Here is a 21,291-nt window from a genome sequence, read left to right as displayed (position 1 = left end):
TTTCTTCCTCCTTTCGGGTGTTTTTGCATTTTGTCTTCCTCTGGCCTTCCTGCACTGGCGAGGCGCCCCGTGGCCTGTGGCGGTGAAGTGCGTGCAGCCCCGCCCATCTTTCCCTGTGGAGGGCAGAGGTGGGAAGAGTGCTCAGTCCTTTCCCATCGACGGTCCTGGTGGCTGCACATGCCCTTGACCTGAGTGAGGAAGTTCACCTCTCTTGCTAGTGTGCTGAGGCCTTTGACCCTGAACGGGGGCTGAAGTCTGTCAAATGCTTTTCAGGGCTGCACCCGCGGCATATGGAAGTTCCCAGGCTAAGAATCTAATCGGAGCTACAGCTGACGGCCTACGCCAGAGCCACAGCAACGCCAGATCCGAGCCGCGTCTGACCTACACCACAGCTCATGGCAACACTGGGTCCTTAACCCACTGAGCAAGGCCAGGGATTGAACCCGCAGCCTCATGGTTCCTAGTCGGATTTGTTTCTGCTGCGCCACGACGGGAACTCCTTCTGCGGTTTTGATGATGGTTTGTGTGTGCTGGTCATGAAGGGCACTGAGCAGCCACTTCCTTGAAACGCTTGTCCGCTTTTGGCGTCGGGGAGAGGCTCGAGTCAGCAAAGGAGCTGAGAAGGGACCCCTCCCCCTTCACTTCCTAAAAGTTCCCAGAGAGAGCTGATACCTTAAATGTTTGAGGAGATTCACCAGGATTGGAAGTTTACAGGTTTTTGACTACGACTCTGGTTTCTAAGTACACTTCTTAGGCCAGTTTTGGTCATCTGATCTTCCAAGAAATTCACACATCGCGTGCACGTCGTCAAATCCGCTGGCCCGAAGCTGCTCCCAGCCTCTCTGTCGACACTGATGACGCTGCAGTGACAGCCTCTGTCTGCACCCGGCTTTGGGGATGCCTGTCCCCTCCATTTCCTCGTGCTCAGAGGAGCCAGTTGAGGAATACTTGCGGTATCGCTGATTTTTGCTAATTTTTGTCCATTTTCTACTTCAGTCATTTCCACTCTTTATTCTGCTTCTGTTTACTCCGGGCTTAGTTGATTTTTCTCCTTCTAGCTTCTCAAAGTAGAAGCTTGTGTCTGGTTTGAGAACTTTCTTCTTAGCCAATACGAAGGTTTAAACCACACGTCTCCAAATGCTGCCCTAACTGCACCCCACAAATCCTGGGGTGTTGCGTTTTCATTACGACTACGTGCAAGACAGTTTCTAATTGTCCTTTTAATTTCTTCTTTGATCCAGGGTTTATTTCCAAGTATCCTGTTTAGTTTCCAAATAACTGAGAATTCTCTAGATTTTTCTGCTGTTGCTGCTAATGGATTTCCAGTTAAATGGCACTGTGGCCAGAGAACTTACTCTGCAGTATTTTGGTCCCTTTATGTCTGAGGCCTGTCTCACAGCCCAGCACAAGGGCCCGTGCCGACAGATGCTCTGCCTTCTCTGAAGTGTTATCTTTCCTGCAGCTGCCGGGGCTCCGTGAAGGTCCTCAGCTCAGCTGGCCGGGGTGCCGTTCAGACTCCCAGCCTCACTGCTGCAGGATCTGGTACCGAGAGGAGTGAGCCAATCTACCAGGTGGACGGCCCCTGCCTTCTGGCTTCGTCAGTTTCTGCTCTGTCTTTATTTATTGTGCCTTTTTGTCTTTTGAGGGCTGTACCGGCGACATAGGAGGTTCCCAGGCCAGGGGTCCAATGGGAGCTGTAGCCACCAGCCAGCCTACGCCAGAGCCACAGCCACACAGGATCCGAGCTGCCTCTGCGACCTACACCACAGCTTGCGGTGACACCGGATCCTTAACCCACTGAGCAAGGCCAGGGATCGAATCCACAACCTCATGGATGCTAGTCAGGTTCGTTCACCGCTGAGCCACGGTCTTTAGAAGCAGGACAGGTGCACACACACGTAGGGTGCTTTATCCTCAGGTGACCCGATGCCTTTGTTCGGAGGAAACGCCGTTCCTTACCTTGGGTGGGACTCCTTTACTCTTCTCTCTGCTCTTTTTTGGCCACACCCGCGGCATGTGGAAGTTCCCAGGCCAGGGGCAGTGATAACAGCGCGTCCTCAACCACTAGGCCCCCAGGGAACTCCAGCACTCCTTCTCTGAAGTCTACTTTGTCTTACAGTAACCTCTGACCACGATTCCAAGTCTCCGTTAAGATTCCGGATTTCCCCTTCCTTTGCCTAAGAGCGTCTGTGTGTTACCAAGCCTTCTGCCTAGAAGCTGCAGTCCTCACAGAGGACTCGGGGAGGGGCTGTAAAATCACCCACTTGCTTCCCACCTCTGCCCCAAAGCAAGGTGCCCGCTATGCTTCTGTGTGCCCCCGCCCGGGGACACTCCCCCCCACTCCATATGGAGCAGCAGAGGGTGTAACCAAAGTTAAATGCAGTGTCTGTGTCAAGGACAGTTCTGAGGTTACAGTAAAAAGACACCCTGGTTTGGTCCGAGCTTGCTGCAACAAACGGCATCTAACAGCCGGGACCCGCCCGCGGTCAGGGCTGGACCTCAAGGGTCTGGTGTCTGCATCCCCCTCGGGAGCCCCAGGACCACAGAGCACTTGTCAGAAGCAGAGGCGGCGGAGCCGCCGGCCCTGGGGTCTGAGGGCCACTTCTAAGGCAGGCGGCATCAGCACCACGGGCTGAGACTGGCAGCCTCTTTCTTCCTCAGCTTCCCAGAGAGCCCCCTGTCCTGGACCCCGGTTCAGGGGCTCGGAGGGGAACTTCTGCCGAGCATTCAGACACGGAAGCAGGTGTTTTCTGGTTTCCCTGGAAGTAGAAGAGAAAAACCACCCCCCAAACATACCATGTACCCAAATTCAATGGATGAAATCTTGGCCTGTACGATGGACCAAAGTCCCCAGAAGAAATGGGACGCAAGGGCAAACCTGTAATTACAAAAGCAGGAAACGCTCGTGAGACGCGGGGGACCAGGCGGGGGACCAAGGTCGTGGCTTCCTGCCAGACGGACCTCCAACCTCATCCGCACACCGCCTGCCTCGGCCGGCTCAGCGGGCTGACTCTCAGCTGTCCTCTTCCCCCGCTGCCAGCGACCTTCGCAGGACCTGCACGGAGGGCTCGGTGGCCACGCTGGTGCAGCTCGGGGCACACAGGCAGAGCCCAGCCTCATGGCCCCGACCACAGCCGGTCAGCAGCAGGAAGAGCAGAGCGCCGGCCTGTGGCCACCTGCCTCCCTTCCCCCTTCTCTCCACGGACGGCGCCGGGAGGAGGGGGCGGCTTCGCGCAAATGCACATGAAGCCCTGGTTTCGTCCACCCCTGACCCACTGGATCTCCGTGCCACCCTTCCGGTCTGGGTCACCTCCACCTCTGCCTTTCTATGTTCGGGAACGGAAGCTCCGGGCCGCTAGGGTGGACGCGCCCAGAGAGGGCAGTGTGGACGCCTCTGAAGACCACGAGGAGGGCACCTGTGGGAGGGAGGTGCCACAGGCACACAGTCCCTGTCACCAAATAATCCCGCAGGAGACCCCTAGGACAGGGATGGCTTGGGCCTCCCGACTAAAGAGATGCGTGAGTGGGAATACACCGTGGTCCAGGCTCTGCGGCCCCGGAAACTCCTCAGCCCTCCTTGGAGAGCTGTTGAGAAAACCGTTAAGAGCAAGACTCAAGGAGTTCCCGTTGTGGCTCCGTGGTAATGAATCCAACTAGTAACCACGAGGACACGGGTTTAATCCCTGGCCTCGCTCAGTGGGTTAGGAATCTGGCACTGCCGTGAGCACGGAAGTAGGTCACAGACGGCAGCTCCATCTCGAGGTGCTGTGGCCGTGGTGTAGGCCAGCAGCTGCAGCTCCAATTCGACCCCTAGAACTTCCATATGCTGTGCGTGCGGCCCTAAAAAGCCAAAAAAAAAAAAAAAAAAAAAAAAAAGCAGCAGCCAAGGCTCAGAAGCAATACACACGATTTCTAATGATCTTCTCGGAGAAACGTTATTCAATGGCGCCCAGCAGCACGAGGGACCAGAGTACACGGGGCTCTGGTGGCAGCGGCCCGACAGCAGAGACCGAGGCGTGGACGACAGTTCCGAGCTCTGCCCAGGCGTCCTGATCCTGGGCACAGACCCGGTCTCCTTACCTGCTGGGTGCGCCATCTGAAGGGTGCGAACACACCCAGCCGTGGGGACGAGCTCCGAACGGTCTGGGCCTCGAGCTGCATGCTCACGGGGACGCTCCCACAACACTCCCGTCTGCAAGGAGGCAGCCCACGTACCTCTCAAGAGAGGTGAGGAACCAACAAAAGAAACACTCACCTGTTGACCTCAAGCAACATGCCTTCTTCGATCGCGGACCTCTCCTCGTCGCTGGGGTCTTCAGACTCGTGTTGGAATGCGGCCAAGTAATTGGAAATAAAATGGAGCTTAAGAGAAAAGTAATGCCGTTAGGATCAGTGATGGTGAAAAACAGACCACGTCAGCGCCGTCACGAAGCCCACATGCCCAGCGTGCCGGGTCGGAGGAGCCCGCCGCGCTGCTCTGCCAGGTGCCTGGATCCGGAAGCTGGACCTGCCACTGCAAAGGGCCGCCCCCCTCTAAGGTGCTGGGAAGGGTCCTACGCCCATGTCCATACACGGGTGACGTCTAGTTCTAGTTTGGAGGGACAGTTGGCCCCACGGGTCTACCAGGCTGCGCCCGGGTCTGCATGGGAACAAAGGTCCATGACATGCTTTGTTCATTCCTTCAATGACGCCAACAGGCGAGAGAACCCAACCAACCACGGCCTGTCTGCATCCATAGACAGAAAACAGCCACCGGCCGTTCTTCCCTGCAAGAACCCTCGTGAACTGGTCACCTGGCTGGAATGCCCACACATCCTGCCCCCGCCCCCCAATCGGCTCTAAAATCGGCGTCCAGGTACCACAGCCCTCCACCAGCAGAAAGCATCATGCGCGTTCAAGCACTGTCCTCGCCAGGGGGCCTCAGACTCTGAAGTAAACCTGGTGCAAAAAACATGTTGCTGACACCTATTAAATTCCAGCTAACAGGCACGACTCTGAGCTTCCGTATCTGCGCAGCAACTCACTTCCCACAACAACATAGTTTCTACAGATGAGGACACTGGCGGTTACAAGCAGCAGGGGCAGACCCGGGATGCAATTCTAAGCAGGTTAGTTTTTTCCTGTTTTTTCTTCTTCAGGGCCGCACCTGAAGCATAGGGAAGTTCCCAGGTTAGGGTTCAAATCTGAGCTACAGCTGCCACCTACACCACAGCCACAGCTTCGGAGCCGCGTCTGCAACCTACACCCACAGCTCACTGCAATGTGGGATCCTTAACCCCCGGAGTGAGGCCAGGGATAGAACCTGCATCCTCATGGATGCTAGTCTGGTTCATTTCCACTGCACCACAGTGGGAATTCCTGTCTTTTGTTTTCTTTTTTGGCTGTCCAGGGCATATGGAGTTCCTGGGCCAGGGATCAGATGCAAGCCACAGTTGCAAGTGACGCCACAGCTATGGCCATGCCGGATCCTTAAGCCACTGTGCCAGGCTGGGGAATGAACCTGTGTCTCGTGCTGCAGAGACACCACCAATCCCGCTGCACCACAGTGAGAACTTCCAGGCAGGTTCATTTTTAAAACCTAGGCAGGCTCATTTGTAAACACTAAATGCTGAAGTTGGCAGATGAGGATAAGAAGTCTGAATAGACTAAAACCCTAAGAAGGTGGTAATTGTGATTTTCCCTCCCAAAAAGTTCTAGGCCCAGTGGTTTTATGGGCACAGTCCACCAAACTTTGAAATCATGTTTATCTAAATTTGTTCCAGAAAATAAAAAGGGACAATCAACCCATTTTGAAAGACTAATATAATTTTTATTCCAAAGCAGGTATGAATTATCTTAATTAATTAATCTTTTCATGGCCACACCTGTGGCATATGGAAGTTCCCACAGTAGGGGTCGAACCGGAGCTGCAGCTGCCAGCCTACGCCACAGCTCACGGCAACACCAGATCCTTAACCCACTGAGCAGGGCCAGGGTTGGAACCCACATCCTCATGGATACTAGTTGGGTTCTTAACCAGCTGAGCCACAATGGGAACTCCCTGAATAATTTTTAAAATGAACATTAAGGTCCTGTTTCATGTATGTGCACAGACGTAAAACCCCTAAAACAGGAAAATGCCTAACTGGGTCCAAGAGAGCTTTACAAAGTAACTTAACTCATTCAAACAGCTTATTTCAGGAATTCCGGGAGGGCTTTAACATTTTAAAACATCTCACTAATGGGTTCGAGAGAGAGAAGAGCATGAGATCACCCCAGGAGATGCAGACAGGGCATCTGGTGAAGACCTATACCTATGTGTGCGCCGTAAACCTCTCAGCAGTGGGGGTGGGAGCTCCTTCAACTCACATCGCTGCAGTGCTGGGGGGCTCAGAGCCCGGCCTGCCCCCAAACGAAAGGTGCCTCCTTACTGGCTGTTCTCCTCCCAGACTCGACAGCCCCCGTCCCCTCCCTTCCTGCTCATACGGCACAACCTCGAGGTCCAGGACCTTCCTGGTCACTCTGCTCTGGACACACCCAAGGTCATCGGGTCAGCCTGCAAATGTGGCCTGAAGAGCGCAGCGCAACCCAGCCCAGCGATGCTTGGACGGCTGCCCGTGTGGCCGCCTGCTGGGCACCCTCCCCGTGGGGCCTCCCCGAACACCTCCCGAGGGAGCAGAGCAGCACCTGACTGCACCCCGTCCTCCACCAGACCCCTGAGAGCGCTTCCGCTCAGGCGGGGCTTCCCGGGGAAGAGCTGCTGCCCGGCACGGGTTCGAGGGGCCCGATGGCATCCTCCTCCCCACCTGCTTCTGCATCGCTGCCTCCTTATCCTCAACCCAAGGCCTGGAGGGGGGTCCTCGGGGGAGACTGCCGCAGCTCAGGGCGGGAAACCGGGTGTTACGCGGCAACAGCTACTGAACTGCGGTGCCCACAAGACGACGTCTGTCTGCACAGAGTGAAACAGAGGAAAGGGATCCCCAAAAGGAGGCCAGAGAGCAGGGGGAGCTTGGGCTTTGGGGAAAAACCGAGAAGGAAGTAGTACAAGGAGGCTGTGCTCCTGTGACCGGACAGAGGTCACCTCCGGCGCAGGGAACTCAAAAGCTGGACTCAAACTCCTAGTCTGCATCTCGCCCCCGAATCACAGTTTAAAGCAACAGGCTCTGCTTAACCACCCCACAATCTGTGTGTGCGTGTCTTTCTTAGGGCCACACCCGCGGCGTGTGGAGGTTCCCAGGCTAGGGGTTGAACGGGAGCCGAAGCCGCCGGCCTACGCCACGGCCACAGCAACGTCAGATCTAAGCCGCGTCTGCGACCTACACCACAGCTCACGGCAACGCCGGATCCTTAACCCGCCGAGCGAGGCCAGGGATCGAACCTGCAACCTCATGGTTCCTAGTCGGATTCGTTTCCGCTGCGCCACGATGGGAACTCCCACCCACAATTTTCAAGGGGCCCCTTCAAGAGTGCCATCGTGACCGACTCCTAAGCGCGAGGAGCGTGCGCGTGACGACTCGGAGCACCGCGAGCCTGAGCGGGCCTCCTACCTGCTGCTTCCTGGACGGGTACTTCAGCATGTTGGCTCTGAAGAAAGGGTACTTCTCGTAGTTATAGTCGTACATCCATTCGCAGAAATGGTTCCCAATGTCGAATCCCCTGGGAAAGCGGAAGAGGCCCAGAGGATGAGGCCGCAGCCCTGCCCGAGCTCCCGCTCACCGAAGGACGGGCCCGAGCCGGACTGCCAACCGGGCAGCCACCGGCCACCAAAGCGCCCCGACCCACTGTCTGGAGCCACTGCTCAGGGCCACCCACCGTCACAAGGCTTCTGTGAAACCAACCAAAGGCCAGATTCTGGATTCTGGTGACTCCCGTCCCTGCCCCACACTAACGAGGCTGAGAACGGGCTGTGCACTCCACGTGGCCACCGCGGCCACTGGGACACAAAGCACTGGTTTCCAGGGACGAACCTTCCAACCTGGAATGGCCCTGTTGCCTGTTTCCTCCTGGTTCCACAGCCGAGTCCCAAGAGGACGCTGGGCGTTACCTGTAGTTGTAGCTGCTGTACTCGAAGTCGATGAGCATGAGTTTCTGCTTCTCGGAGTTCTCCCTGCCTTCCAGCAGCAGGATATTGCCTGTAAGAGGGTTTGGATGACGTGACCTTGACGTCCTCGAAAGGGCAGGTCCTCAGAGCACAGGGCCGAGGGTGGTTCTGACCCTCTCGGGGATCCCGACTACATGGCCCCGCGTCACGGAACGCGGGCGCAGGGGACAGGGCGCAGGAGCCGCGCTACCCCAGGCGGCCAGGCCCGAGGCCCCTGTTCCCAGCAGCCCAAGAGCAGGAGGCCCTGGGCTGCGGGGAACGAGAGCAGGACGCCAGCCGTCTGGGCTGTGCTCCCCCTTCCTCACACGGGGCAGGAAGGCAAAGGCCTGTCCGGTGCTTGGAGCCCTCTGGCCCCGGCACCCCGAGGCGGCTGGGCAGCTGTGTCCTGGGTCCTCTGCTACCACAGGCTCCGAGCACCACCCCCGGCCCCCCACTGCTTTGCCCTCGGCTGGTTCTCCCCAAGGAGGAGCCCACCAGCAGCGTTCCTACGACGTGTGTCCCTGAAGGGTAGATGCTGAGTGCGCTGGCCACCAGGCTGGCTCTGCAGGTGCAGGTTCAGAGACCACCCCCCCCCCGCCCCCGCTCCACCCAAGGCGCCACATCTCGGTCACAGGTCACCGTCACCTGCAAACACACGAGGCTCCGACTGACCTGGCTGCACCCTGCCTGGCCTGACCTGCCCAGCGATGGTCAGTCAAGTAGGAAAAGGTATTTTGGCTCAAACTTAACATCTTGTTGATGACAAGCCTGTCCTCAAAGAAAAAACCACCTGCAGAGCCTGGAACGGGCTGAGGGCGGCCCTTAGCCAGCCGTGCCGGGCGGGCAAGAACAAGGCACAGCCGGCGCCACACAGCATCGGCGTGGGCGGAGGGGGGATTTTTATTTTTAAACACATCCAGACTTAAAAACATGACCACGCTACACGAATTCGCGTGTCTTCCTTGGACAGGGCCCACGCTGTTTCTCTGCATCCGTTTTCGCGGACGTGCGGCTGAAGCGAGCACCCAACTCGCTCCTTGGCGCTGTTTCCGACGGACACGCTCACACGTGAAACACTGAACAAAGGCGTGGCTGCCTTTATCCCAGCCCCTGGTTTAGCGAATATTCTCAGGTATTTTCTCTTTCAGAAACGGGGTGCTAACCTACACTTCCCTAAACTTCTTCCTCGGAACGTGTCCTGGAGGCGTTTCTGTGGTTCTGCGTGAAACTCGACCTCGTCCTTTCCCACAGCCCTGCGACGCTTCCAGCGCGGCGGTGCCTCAGGGCCACCGTCCCGCCCCGTCCTCACGGGCACGTGGCGTTCACCACACACACGGGAGGGGAGGCAGCCTCCCAGCCGACACACAAGCCCCAGGGTCCGCGTGACGGGCAGCAATCCTTACCTTCCTGACAGTCGTTGTGACAAAACACGACTGGCGATGGAGTGGATTCAAGTAACGACCTGGAAAAGGAAGGCTGTTTGTTACTCGCCAGACCTTCCCGCCTCCTCCCGAGGCAGGACCTCTGCATGCTCCCCCCGCCGGGGCCTCCTGGGTGCATCTGACCTCGGACCCCAGGCAGAGCCCTCCGGGTCGGTCTGTTTTGACCTCCGGTTTCCTTCAGAGCTTTTTTTTGTGTGTGTTTGTTTTTAGGGCCGCACCTGCAGCCTACGGAGGTTCCCAGGCTAGGTGTCCAATCGGAGCTACAGCTGCCAGCCTACACCACAGCCACAGTCACGCAGGATCCGAGCCACATCTGCAACCTACACCACAGCTCACGGCAACACCAGATCCTTAACCCACTGAGCAAGGCCAGGGATCGAACCCGCACCCTCATGGATGCTCGCTGGGTTCGTTACTGCTGAGCCATGATGGGACCTCCTTTTTTTCCTTTTTTTTTTCATAGCTCTCCTCCCAGCTTGATGTTTTTTTGCTTGTTCTCTCCCTCCTAACAAGAGACCCTCCTTGAGGAATATCTTGGCCACACCTCCTCAGCGCCATCCCGAAGCCGGCACAGCAGACGCTCAACGACGCCAGTGATTCGAGCTGGAGACAGCAACACCCGGGCGATGGATGAACTCTGAATTCGAGAAGCCTGCCGCCACGCCCCGTGCAGACATCGCTGGGGCCTCTACCCAGAAACCGCAGCCCAGCTTCCTACTCCACCCCGCGCCTGGGCCCCACCGAGCCCCGCATCCGCTCACGCTCCCCAGCCTGCCCCGCGGTTCCCGGTTTTTGCTTCCAAAAACCCAAACCTACCGCCCCAGTCACTGGTCCCCCCGGAAGCGCACCTCCTCCGTGAGGCCGTCATGGGTGGCCACAGGAGCGGCGACGCCGTTCCTGCTAAACGGTAAGCCAGACGCCAGAATCCATCTGTTCAAACTCGCCCCCCAAACCAACGTAAAACCCCAGGCCTGCGGCAGAGCGTCGCAAGTTCGGGAGCGGCAGGCGTGGTGACGTGGACCAGACGTGCGTTTCGGGACGGATGTCCCCACTGAGTCAGGACATGGAGCAGAGCACTCACCGCAGGCGTTCCAGCTCCAATGGCAGATTGTAACTGAGGAACCTGCGGAGCGGCTTGGCTTTGGACTCCCCGGGAAACTTAATCCTCAGTACTTGGTTCAGGTACCTTGCGAAAAAGGCAGATGCAAAGGATCGGCGATTGGTTCCCCGCGGCTTGTTCTGGGGGCTCTCGTGCAACCCGCAGGCCTCCCGCCCGGACGGGGTGGGGAGGGAGGGAGGGGCCGGGCTCAGCATCCCCCCCACCCCCGCCCCCCACCCGGCCAACCCGCCCTGCGGCCGCCGTCTCCTCTCCGGCTTCAGGGAGTCACTTTCCCACGCAGGAAGGGTGTCCTCCTGAGACGTACCCGCTGATGGCCGGCCCAGCACCGAGGCCAGGGGCAGGCGGCCTGGCAGCTGGCGAGAGCAGCTCGGGAGCCCGGGAGCCGCGGGGACACGGCAGAGCCGTGACAGGACCACTTACTTTTCCATTGTTCCAAAAAGCCACTTTGGTTCCTTATTGAACGGCATCTTCATGCCATGAAACCGTGCCATTTTCTCGGCTATTTCTGCAGAAATATCCGGCAGACTCAGCTCCTCGGTTTCTAGCCGCCGGCTCTGGAATAAAAAGGGGAGTCAGAAAATGCCATTTCTCCAGAGAACCTCGAAGTGAGAGCACACAACCCAGAGTCAGAAGTGTCTCTGCAGGGCATCTACGTCTCGTCTGCACACAAAATCCCTTCACAGTGGGCACCGTGCCCGGGGACAGCCCTCCCCAGGGAGGGACAGGCCTCCTCAAAGCCCACGTCGCTGGCACCCTTTGCCTGTGGAAGGTCTTGCTCACGTATGATCCCACCATCCGTGGTTCTGCCCTCGGATCACGCTGCCCACACCCAAAGGGGGCCGGTGCCCCAGGCTCAAAGTGCCGGGTGGTCAGAGCTTCCAATGTGACCTGCGTCCAGCTCACCGACCAGCTGGCCACTCCCCCTGGACAGGGGTGACGTGCAGAGCGGGCTTCCAAGGTGCCCAGGCCACTTGCTCGCCTCTCCCACCCACCCTCGGGGCGGCCCCAGCACCCAGCCCGGGCGCAGCAGAGCTGAAGGCAAGGCTGGAGCGGATGGGCACCGGGCCGGCCTCCTCCGGCTCCCGGAACGCAGCTGAGGCCGCACCTGGCCCGACTGTCCTTTCAGCTCCCCGCGGGTGCTCCTATTATCTCTTCCAAATGGCCACATCCCCACGGAAACCCAAAGACCTATTTTCCTGAAAACCCACAGGTATAGCAGAGAGGTCAGGAGTGAGTGTCCCCAGGCTAGAGAAACCACAGCTCAAAGGCTGCCTTGCACACTCATTCTAAACCTACGTGGCCAAGGCACGCGCATACCTCTGCGCGTTTCCCGTATTCTGAACAACAGAAACCATGACCTTGAGTCCTTGACCTTGAGTCCTTGACAGGGCGCTTGGAACTAGAGTAGACGCCGCAGAAGGCCCCAGGCTTGCACCCAGCCAGGGGAGTCTTGACAAACGGCAGGGGCCTTGTGACTAAAGCTAAGAGCTCCCTGGAAGCATAAGGCTCAGCCCTGGACCCTGCCAGGTATCCAGTGAGCGCGTCTCAGCGAGGACGGGGAACTTGGCACCTAGCAGTGGGACATGGAGGACTCAAGGCAGCTCACACAGCTTTCACTTGGCACTGGAAAAAATGCCACAACCAGTTGGGCGACGTGGAAAATGTAAAGCTAAGATGCTCAAAGGCGAACACACCCTGGCATCCAAGTTCCTGTTCCTGCAAAAGAGCCATGAGACACCACTCTGCTCCCCGTGCCCGCTGAGGGACACGCTCACACGGGACCCTGGAATTCAGCCCATCCCATGCAGAGGTGAAGCATAAACCTGGAAAGAACATATGGTACCAGGCTGAGCCAAAGGAAATCACTTTTTTTTTTTTTTTTGCTTTTTTGCTTTTTAGGGCTGCACCTGCGGCATGTGGAGGTACCCAAGCTAGGGGTCCAGTTGGAGCTAAAGATGCCAGCCTACGCCACAGCCACAGCAGCGTAGGATCCGAGTTGCGTCTCTGGGATCCTACACCACAGCTCACGGCAACGCCGGATCCTTAACCCACTGAGCGAGGCCAGGGATCGAACCCGCAACCTCATGGTTCCTACTTGGATTCGTTTCTGCTGCACCAGGACAGGAACTCCAAAATCGCCATTTCTGGGGGGCAAAAACAGGTGAACGCTGGCAGTTTCATATGGTTCAACCTAGTACTTGGAAAGAACTTTTAAAAAATCCTTACTATGTGGTAAATGTCAGTACAGAACCAGAGTTCTGAGTTTAAAACCAGAACAGTATCGATTCCACAGACCGACAACCTGCGTGTCCTGATGCCAGCTTCGTTTCTCCTTGAGACACTCCCGTTATTCGCAGCTGTCTTCGCGGGTCCCCTGCCTTCTCTAAAAAGACAAGTTTTACCACATGTGCCTTTATTTATTAAACAATCCGTAATGTGCGTTTTTCCTTGGCTGTCTAGAAATGGTATGATGTTGGAAGCTCCTGCTGCGGCACAGTGGCCTAAAGATCCGACTGCAGCGTCTCAGGTCGCTGCTGAGGTGGGGGCTCCGTCCCCGGCCAGGCACAGCGGGTTAAGGATCCAGCACTGCCACAGCTGTGGCTCAGATTCAGTCCCTGGCCCAGGAACTTCCACATGCTGTGGGTGCGGCCACAAAAAGAAAAGAGAGAAAACGCTGGTATGAAGCCCCGGCAGTCTTCCGCCATTAGGTTTGACTGTGTCTTCAAGATGGAGCCGTGCTGCCCCTTTCAACCACATAAAGCGTTTTGTATTTCAAGAATTCCTTCTAATGCTTTACTATCTCATTGCGTCTCAAGCTAGAGAGAGCTGTCTCTCCCCCGCCTCTTTCCAGCCACTCCAGCAGTAGGCCAAGGGCCGCATCCAAGCCGCATCTGCGGCCGAGTCACAGCCATGGCAACGCCGGATCCTTAACCACCGCACCAGGCTGGGGATCAGACAACGCCACAGAGACAAGCCACAGTGGGAACTTGCTGATATTACTGTCTTCAGTGGGCAAATTATAAATAAAACTACAGCCAGGTGTCAGGGAGGAGACGGAAGTACCCTCTAGCACAGGAAGGTAATGCGCATTCGTTTAAACACCCCCAGGCTGGCAGCTGGCACACATGGTGCTGCATGTGAACGAGGCGAGGGCACCCCTCCCCCGGCCCTGGCTGGAGGCAGGCCTGACAAGCGGAGCACCCGCCAGCCAGCTGTCCTTGAGCTCCACACCACCTGCACTGCGGCACGGGGTGGCCCTGCACACTGAGGCCTCTTGTGGCCAAGACACCCCATGAGGCAGCAGCCCCTGGTCCACAAGGAGCTCCCGGGGTCAGCGGGGGAGCCCTTCCGGAAACATAGGCCAGCAAGGCTCAACGCCTCCACTCAGAGGAGGGGGTCACCAGGCCCAGAGGGGTCCCACAAGGAGCTCTTTAGAGGGGCTGCTGGGCGGGGGCTATGCACATAGAACTGCAAACAAGGCCCCACAGGAAGGGAAGGCAGCGTGACTCCTGGAAAGAGGGGGTGGGGGCCTTGGCATCTGGGAGGAGCCTGATGGGCACACGGGAGCAGGGGAGCCTTTAAAGTCGGGGGGGACCGTGAGACAAGGGACAGAACAGCCATGGCCCCCAAAAGTCAAAGACCAGAGACTCGGCAGAGCGCTGGGGCTGTAACGAAGGCAGGAGCTGAGAGGAAGGGGTGAGAGGAGGTTTCAGGGCAGGAGGCGGTGTCAGGTTCGCAAGCAGGCCCGGCGAGGGTCTGGGTCCGGCCCAGGCCACCGTGAAAACACGTCGTTGTTTTTGGCTTCCCAGCACACACAAAGGTTGTCTACTCTGTGCTGCAGCTTATCGAGTGGCCATAGCATTACGTCTAAAACAACAGCGTGCCCACCTTAATTAAAACAGACTTTACTGCTCAAAAATGCTCACCGTCTCCTGGCCACGCAGGGCACCACACACCTCCCATCTGTAAGAACTGCAGTGAATGCCAAGCTCGGTCAAACAAGGGGAGGCGTGTGCTTTTGATGCGGGTGAATATATCCTTGCAGGAAAGACGGAGGTGCTGATACAAATTCAACAGAACCTGTGCTTTTCTTTATTTCTGTGGTAACACAAGTCACATTTACTGCTTTGGACCAAAGCACCTCGGGCTCGTCGGGGACGAGACAAGGACTCCACCCCCTCCTGCGGCGCCCGTCACCCGAGCGGCCTCCCCCGCGTCTTACCGGGATGAACTGCTCCAGGCGGCCTTGGGGGAAGATGCCGAAGAGCTTCGGCCCCAGCGACCTCTCCGCGAGGATGGCGAACATGACGCTCTCCAGAACCATGGCCTCGGCGCCCTGAAACAGACCGCAGCACACCAGACGTTTACCGAGCGTGGCCCTGTGCCAGGCGCCAAAGCCCTCCCGCGCGGGCTGCCTCCTCCACTGCCCCGGCAATGCTAAGACAGGCATTGTCACTGTCACCGTCACCGTCGTCCCCACTTCAAACACGAAGAAACAGATTTGTAACTTGCAGGATCCATGCTGGCAAGCATCACCCTCTATTGATGAGATTTTAAATTCAAGAGGAATTTAGGTTACTGGTTCCAAAAATAGAACAGTATCAATATTTGATGGCTTCCATTTATTTTAAAACTTACATAAGCCTCACCCCTGCCGTCTCATCAAAGGCCACAACAATTCCATCCATGCCGATGGCGGCTCAGCTGCTTTTCGGTCAACTTCGGTCAACAGTGCCCAGTGAAAGCAAACGGGCCAAAAAAGCGCCCTCGGCTATGAAACTGGTCTGGGGGCCACTGCGCACAGGGGTCAGCGATTCAGACCTGGGGCCGGGGTTTCGTTCCAACGTGCACCCTGCACAGAGCACTCAAGGTGCCCTCCCTCCCTCCCTCTCTGGCTACTGTGGGATCCGGATCATTCTGCTCAAAACCCATCTTTTCGACTCAGTTCAAATCTACGCCCTCATCCTCTTCCCTGAAGTAGCCAGTTAGAGCTTAAAGGTCTCCACCTGCTGGGGTGGAGGAACGGGGAGGGGTCCTGCCCCCCGAGCTCCTACAGCTGGAGCTGCTGACGAGTCAGAAGGGCAGCGGGGACGGTCTGGCGACGCTTTCAAGTGATTCTCGTTCACCCCTTGTTGGGGGGGGGGTGCTGTGGGGGACGGGATCTCAGAGAAGCACTGTTCAAAGCAAAACAGGGCACTTGAAACCCACTCCTGGGACCAAAAACAGACTGGGAGGCTCAAGAGGACAGACGCATTAGGCGGCGAGGGACAAGATTCTAAAGCCCATGAGAAGAAAACAGAAAAGAAAAATGAAAAGCCACTTCCAAAGGATATGGGGCCACATTAAAAAACGTTCAGTCACTGCTACATCTGGGGGGAGAAAGGGTGTGCCGGTAACCAGCCACCGTGCTGTGTAATCCCCGCTGCTACCAGCTGACCGGCACCACTGCGTGGGGCTCGACCGCTACCCCCTAGCTCGCGGTTTTGTACCCACGATGCCAGGGACCAAGCCCAGGTGCGCGCGCTCGCCCCCTCTCTCTGCCGTGCGAGGGCACCATGGGACGGTGGCACCTGCAGGCCAAGAGGGGCCGTCCCCGAGCCCCGGGCGTGTGGGCACCTGACCCTGGACCTCCAGCCTCCAGAGCTGTGCGGAAGTGTCTGTTGGCTGCACCCCGCCCCCGGGGAGATTCTTCTGGCAGCCTGAACAGACCAAGATAATAACCATCCAGACACAGCATCAATCTATCGCGCTGACGGGTTTTAGAGGAGGATTTGCCATCAGACGGGTTTTATGTCTTAAACCCTTGGAGAATGACAGCAAACCCCTAACAGCTCTACTGAGCTGGCGAGATGTTTCCACCCTCTCACCTGACCTCACAGCAAACCTGTGCTGGAGGCAGGGTCAGGGCTGGCCCCATTTACCTCAGGTCCAGCCTCAGAGACACCCCGGGGAGTGAACCCGAAGCTCTGAAAAGCGTCTCTCAAACTCTGCTGCCGCCCACACGAGCGAGCGGAGGCTGGCACCGTGGACAAGAGGGCGCTGGGCTCGGGCCCACGCCAGGGCCCTTGGCAGCCCTTGCCCTGGATAGAGCCTCCCACCTCAAATTTCCAGGCCACCCCCGACCGTGCCCGAAGAGCAGGTTCAGGACTCCCTCTGTCCCAGGTGGGCAGGATTTTGTTGGAATTTAAATTTGGTTTTTTGACCCTTTTTGGGGCAGCACCCACAGCGTGTGGACATTCCCAGGTCAGGGATCGAACCTGCGCCACAGCAGCAATCCAAGCTGCTGCAGTGGACAACACTGGACCCTTAACCCACTGTGCCACAAGAGAACTCCTGGTCTTTCAACTTATTTCCACGCAGTGACTAAGCTGAAGGGCTCGGGGCTGGCGCCATGTAAGACACACGCGTGTACCTGATCCCCAACAGCCCCGTAAGTTGGGAGTGTCTGTTTTACACGCAGCCCCAAAGCCCTCTGTGTGACTTCAGGGTCCACTCAGTGCTGAACCCTGATTGCCCCCGCGCTGTCCCCAACCCCGGGCGCTAGGTCAGACCGCCGCCAGGAGGGCGGCGAGAGGGGCAGAGACTTGACTTGGTCCTGCCCTGCAGCAGTGCTCTGAGCACGGCGAGCAAGAAGCACCTGTGCTCCTTGGGGATGTGACAGTTCGGGGGGGCTGGTGAGCAGAGCGAAGAATTCGGAGAGGAAGAAAATGACAGAGGATGCCAGTGACACGCGAGAGAGACGGGGAGGTCACGAAGGACAGCAGGGGCCAGAGGTCTCTGCGCCAAGGAAAGCGAGCCTGGGGCAGGAGGCAGGGGCCCGGGCCTGGCCATCCAGCCTCAGCCCGCCCCGCTTTCTCAGGGGAGAAGAGCAACCTCAACCCGAAGCTTTTCCGTCAGCTTCAGAAGCATCCACGCATAACCCACGTCCCAGACAGTCACCAGACGTGTGCTCTGGGCCCAGCAGCGTGTGAGCCACAGGGAAACGATAAGACACACCCAGCCGCTGCCTGCGTGGCACCCACGTTTCAGGGAGAGAAGCAGCCGGAACAGAACAGGGCTATGGGCAGGTGGGGGCACCTGCGGGGGTGGGGGGGCAAAGGGCTCCATGACTGGGCGGCCACCTGCAAGCAGAAACACCGGCCCTGAGGGGTGCAGAGCAAGGCCTAGGGGCGCCGATGTGCAGAGCAGAGCAGTCAAGGAAGAGGACCAACTAGCCTGGAGAGGCCAGTGGGGCTGCTGGGGGCCTGGGCTTCCCAGGAGGTCTGAGCTGGACACCAAGTCCTCAGTGCATGGCCCTCAGTGCATGGCCCAACGAACTGGCCGAAGGGGAGGAAGCAGCGTGGAGCCCGAGAGGTCCCAGCACTTATAGCCTGCAGCAAGAAACACACGTCCTGGGCACCCCCCCACACCCCCACACCCCCAAAACCTAACATGCTCACAACTGTGCAAGGCAGTCTAATGTTTTCTACTCTATTTCATTTTAAAAAGCAACAAAAAGCTGACATCTGATGCTCCAACGGAGGTTTACACCTCATCCACAAGCACCTAATGCCCAGGGGGCAGCAGGAGGGGCAGGGGAGGTGAGGACACCTGCCCTCAGGGCAGGAGAGCGTGTCCTGTGTCAGGGGCTGCAGAGACGACGAACAGGGGTCGAAGGAAAGTGGCCGCTGGATTTAGCAACACAGAAGTCAGGGGTGACAAAACCAAGGATGGCTGAGGGAGCAGTGGGGACAGGTGTCAGACTGGGGCCAGTGCAGAGCGAGCAGAAGAGGGGGAGGGGACTGGGAGCGGGAGGTGTGTGAAGGCGTTAGACTGACTTTTCACTTCATCTGTGTGGTTTTTGGTTTTTTTGCTTTTTAGGGCCACACCCGCAGCACATGGAGGTTCCCAGGCTAGGGGCTGAATCGGAGCTACAGCTGCTGGCCTACACCACAGCCACAGCCACTCAGGATCCGAGCCGCGTCTGCAACTTATGCCACAGCTCACGGCAACGCCAGATCCTTAACCCTCTGAGCGAGGCCAGGGATCGAACCCGCAACCTCATGGTTCCTAGTCGGATTCGTTAACCCCTGCGCCACGACAGGAACGCCGAGATTACGAACTTCTTAGGAGGACATAACTGCATTTCTCTTGCCAAAAACGCATAACCTCATTCCAATCATGAGAAAAGATGAGCCAGCCTGGACTCTGAGGACGTTGGACCAAACGGCTGCCCAGGGCTGGTCACAAGCACCGAGACAGGGAAAGCACAGACGGATAAAGGCTAAGGAGAAACACCACCGATGCGATGCTGGGTCCTGGCTAAACCCTGGTCGGGACGGGAGAAAGGGCCCGCCCCCTCGCAGAGACCGTGAGGGATCCACACTCGTGGGGTGCACCTGCCCCAGAGCTGGTCTCCCAGGTCCAATCCCCGTCCTTCGGCTGTGGAATATGTCAGCCCCCAGGGAAGCTGGTGCACAGGAACCGCCTGTACTATTTTGGCAATTTTCCTCTAAGTCTATAATTAGTTTCCAAAAAAAAGTTAAAAACAAATAAATGCATGCTAAAAAGACTGAAAGCAAGCAATATGACAAAATAAGTTACTCATTCTGTGTGGCGGGAATAAAGGTGCGTAATACATTATTCTTGTACTGACCGGTATTTCCAAACTTTTTTCCAAAAAGAGAGACTGGCAAGTGAGGACGCAGCCTGTGTGCTCAGGCAGCCTTGCCAACAAGGGGGAGGCCGGCAGGGAGGAAAGTGACCCACCCAGGGAGGGAGAAGAGCTGGAGTCTGGAGCATGAGGGGAGGGCCAGGCAGCGGAAGGACAAGGGACGAGAAAACAGCAGCCACCAAAGAATGAGGCTCCAAACCATAACAAAAAAGAATGTATTTTTTTTTTTAAAAAAAGAACGTTATCTATACATGTAACTGAATCACGATGCTGTGCAGCAGAAAGCAACACACCAGTGCAAACCAACTACGCTTCAATTTAAATAAAAGCCTCAGAATATTAAAAAAAAAAAAAAAAAAAAAAGAAAGAGGTTCCATCCACATCTAGGGTGGGGAGGGAGTCAGAGGAGGGAAGCCGGGAGGCGAGCCCCGCGGGGAGCGCAGGCCCTCGGCACCACAGAGGGAAGCAGAGCCAGGCCTGGGCTGGGAGGCCGGGCTGCAGGGGCCCAGGCCCAGAGAGGGCAGGAGGCGGCCGCGTTCAAGGAGTGAGCCAGATTCGGAACCCACCCAAAACCAGGGGCTCCCAGGAGGGGTGAGGGGCTGGAACTGGGCCTTTCAACAGAGGGGAACTGGTTTGGAAGCAGGACCGAGGAAGGAGCAGGAAGACCCCAAACCCGCCAGTGGCCCTGAAGCACCGGGGTGATGGAGAGAATCTCCCCCGGGGGGCTGTGGGGAGGGGGGCCCTGGGACACAGGCCTCCAGAGGGGACAGAGACCAGCCACTCAAAGAGGCTCAGAGAAGACAACCCCCTTCCCCGCTCTGACCCAAAAGGATCCCAAACAAGACGACAGCGCCTATGACTGCTGGACCCCAGCCGGCGGCCACCCACATGTCACCTGAGGCGAGGGCGTCTTGGACCCACGAGAGGAAGGGACGTGGAGTGTGTGTCCCAGCACCAAGGGGCAGGCCATCCCAGAGCAGCAGCCACCTGCAGTGACCCTACCCCGCACCCACTTTACTCCAGGCATCAGAGCCGGAGGGGAACAGCAGGAGGCAGCCAGGTCTCCGCCTGAGTTAAGACTCTCCCATGACCAGCAGACTCTGAGCACGTAATGCTGAAAACTGACAGCCATGGAGTGGGCAGAGAAGAGGAGAGGGTGCCAGGGGCAGGGAGTTGAAGAGCAAAGCCAGCTCAAAGGGCAGGACGGGACTCCCTGCGGCAGGAACCTCCCAGCTGAGACGGCAGTTCTAAGTAGGAGTGGGGGGTGGGAACTGGGTGAAGAAGGCAGCACTGCAGCCAGAAGCAGCAGCAGCATGTGCAAAGGCCCTGGGGCAGGAACGGAACCCCACAGTTTAGGGCAGCATGGCTGGAGCGCAAAGAACGGGAGGATGGTGGGAGATGAGGCTGGGGCCTCCGCAGGGTCAGGCCCTGGGGATCCAGCAGGACAGAGCCCACCTAACTTGGGCCCAGGCAGAGGGACCACCACCAAAGGACTGGGGGCTGGCACGGCCAGGGGAGCATGGCTCTGGCAACAATGAAGGGAGTGGTTTGTGGGGAACAAGAGTGGACGCGGGAGCCTGGAGAGGAGCTGGTGGCAGCTCAGACTAGGTGGCTAGTCCAGGTGGAGAGAAAGCACACGATCCAAGGCAGGGTTCAGAGGAAACCACCCCAGACTTGTGGTGTGGGCGTGGGGGTGTCAGAGACGACCCCTGGCTTCCCGGTTAGGAAAGGAGGACAGAGTGAGACCTTGCTGGTGGGCGGTGTGGGGGTTGAGTCCTGGACCTGGTGAGACCCCCCAGGAGACAGGTGGCAGCTGGCCTTTCTCCCAAGCAGGAGTGTGGGCCGGAGGAACAACCGCGAGCGCTTGGCCTCCAGGAGAAACACTAGGACAAGGTCTGGTCCAGGTGGGGGGTGGAGGGTGGGGATAAAGCCTGGGGCCAAATCGTGGGGACACCGAGTACTGAGGACATTCGGAGAATGAGCCTAGAAAGAAGACCAGGGGGGAGCTCCCGCTGCG

At 57.8% G+C, this 21,291-nt stretch overlaps 1 protein-coding gene across 4 annotated transcripts in view; it reads right to left on the bottom strand.

The window, feature by feature from the left end:
- CHKA (choline kinase alpha) overlaps window positions 1-21,291 on the bottom strand; it is a 58,160-nt gene that overhangs the window by 3,677 nt on the left and 33,192 nt on the right. For 2 of the 4 annotated variants that reach the window (XM_005660610.3, XM_005660612.3), the window contains 8 exons: window positions 14,844-14,957; window positions 11,042-11,175; window positions 10,583-10,687; window positions 9,463-9,521; window positions 8,024-8,111; window positions 7,527-7,635; window positions 4,256-4,362; window positions 2,797-2,878 (listed from right to left, as the gene is read on the bottom strand). In XM_005660610.3, the coding sequence (XP_005660667.1) occupies window positions 2,797-2,878; window positions 4,256-4,362; window positions 7,527-7,635; window positions 8,024-8,111; window positions 9,463-9,521; window positions 10,583-10,687; window positions 11,042-11,175; window positions 14,844-14,957 (798 nt within the window). Of the gene's footprint in view, window positions 1-2,796; window positions 2,879-4,255; window positions 4,363-6,785; window positions 6,929-7,526; window positions 7,636-8,023; window positions 8,112-9,462; window positions 9,522-10,582; window positions 10,688-11,041; window positions 11,176-14,843; window positions 14,958-21,291 lie in introns of all 4 variants that reach the window. The other 2 variants (XR_002341423.1, XM_005660611.3) reach the window with 2 other exon arrangements.

The sequence above is a fragment of the Sus scrofa genome, chromosome 2 (assembly GCF_000003025.6).
Source record: "Sus scrofa isolate TJ Tabasco breed Duroc chromosome 2, Sscrofa11.1, whole genome shotgun sequence".
Classification (NCBI taxonomy): domain Eukaryota; kingdom Metazoa; phylum Chordata; class Mammalia; order Artiodactyla; family Suidae; genus Sus; species Sus scrofa.
The sequence above is the reverse complement of the archived record's forward strand: the minus strand, read 5'-3'. Positions and strand labels throughout refer to the sequence as shown.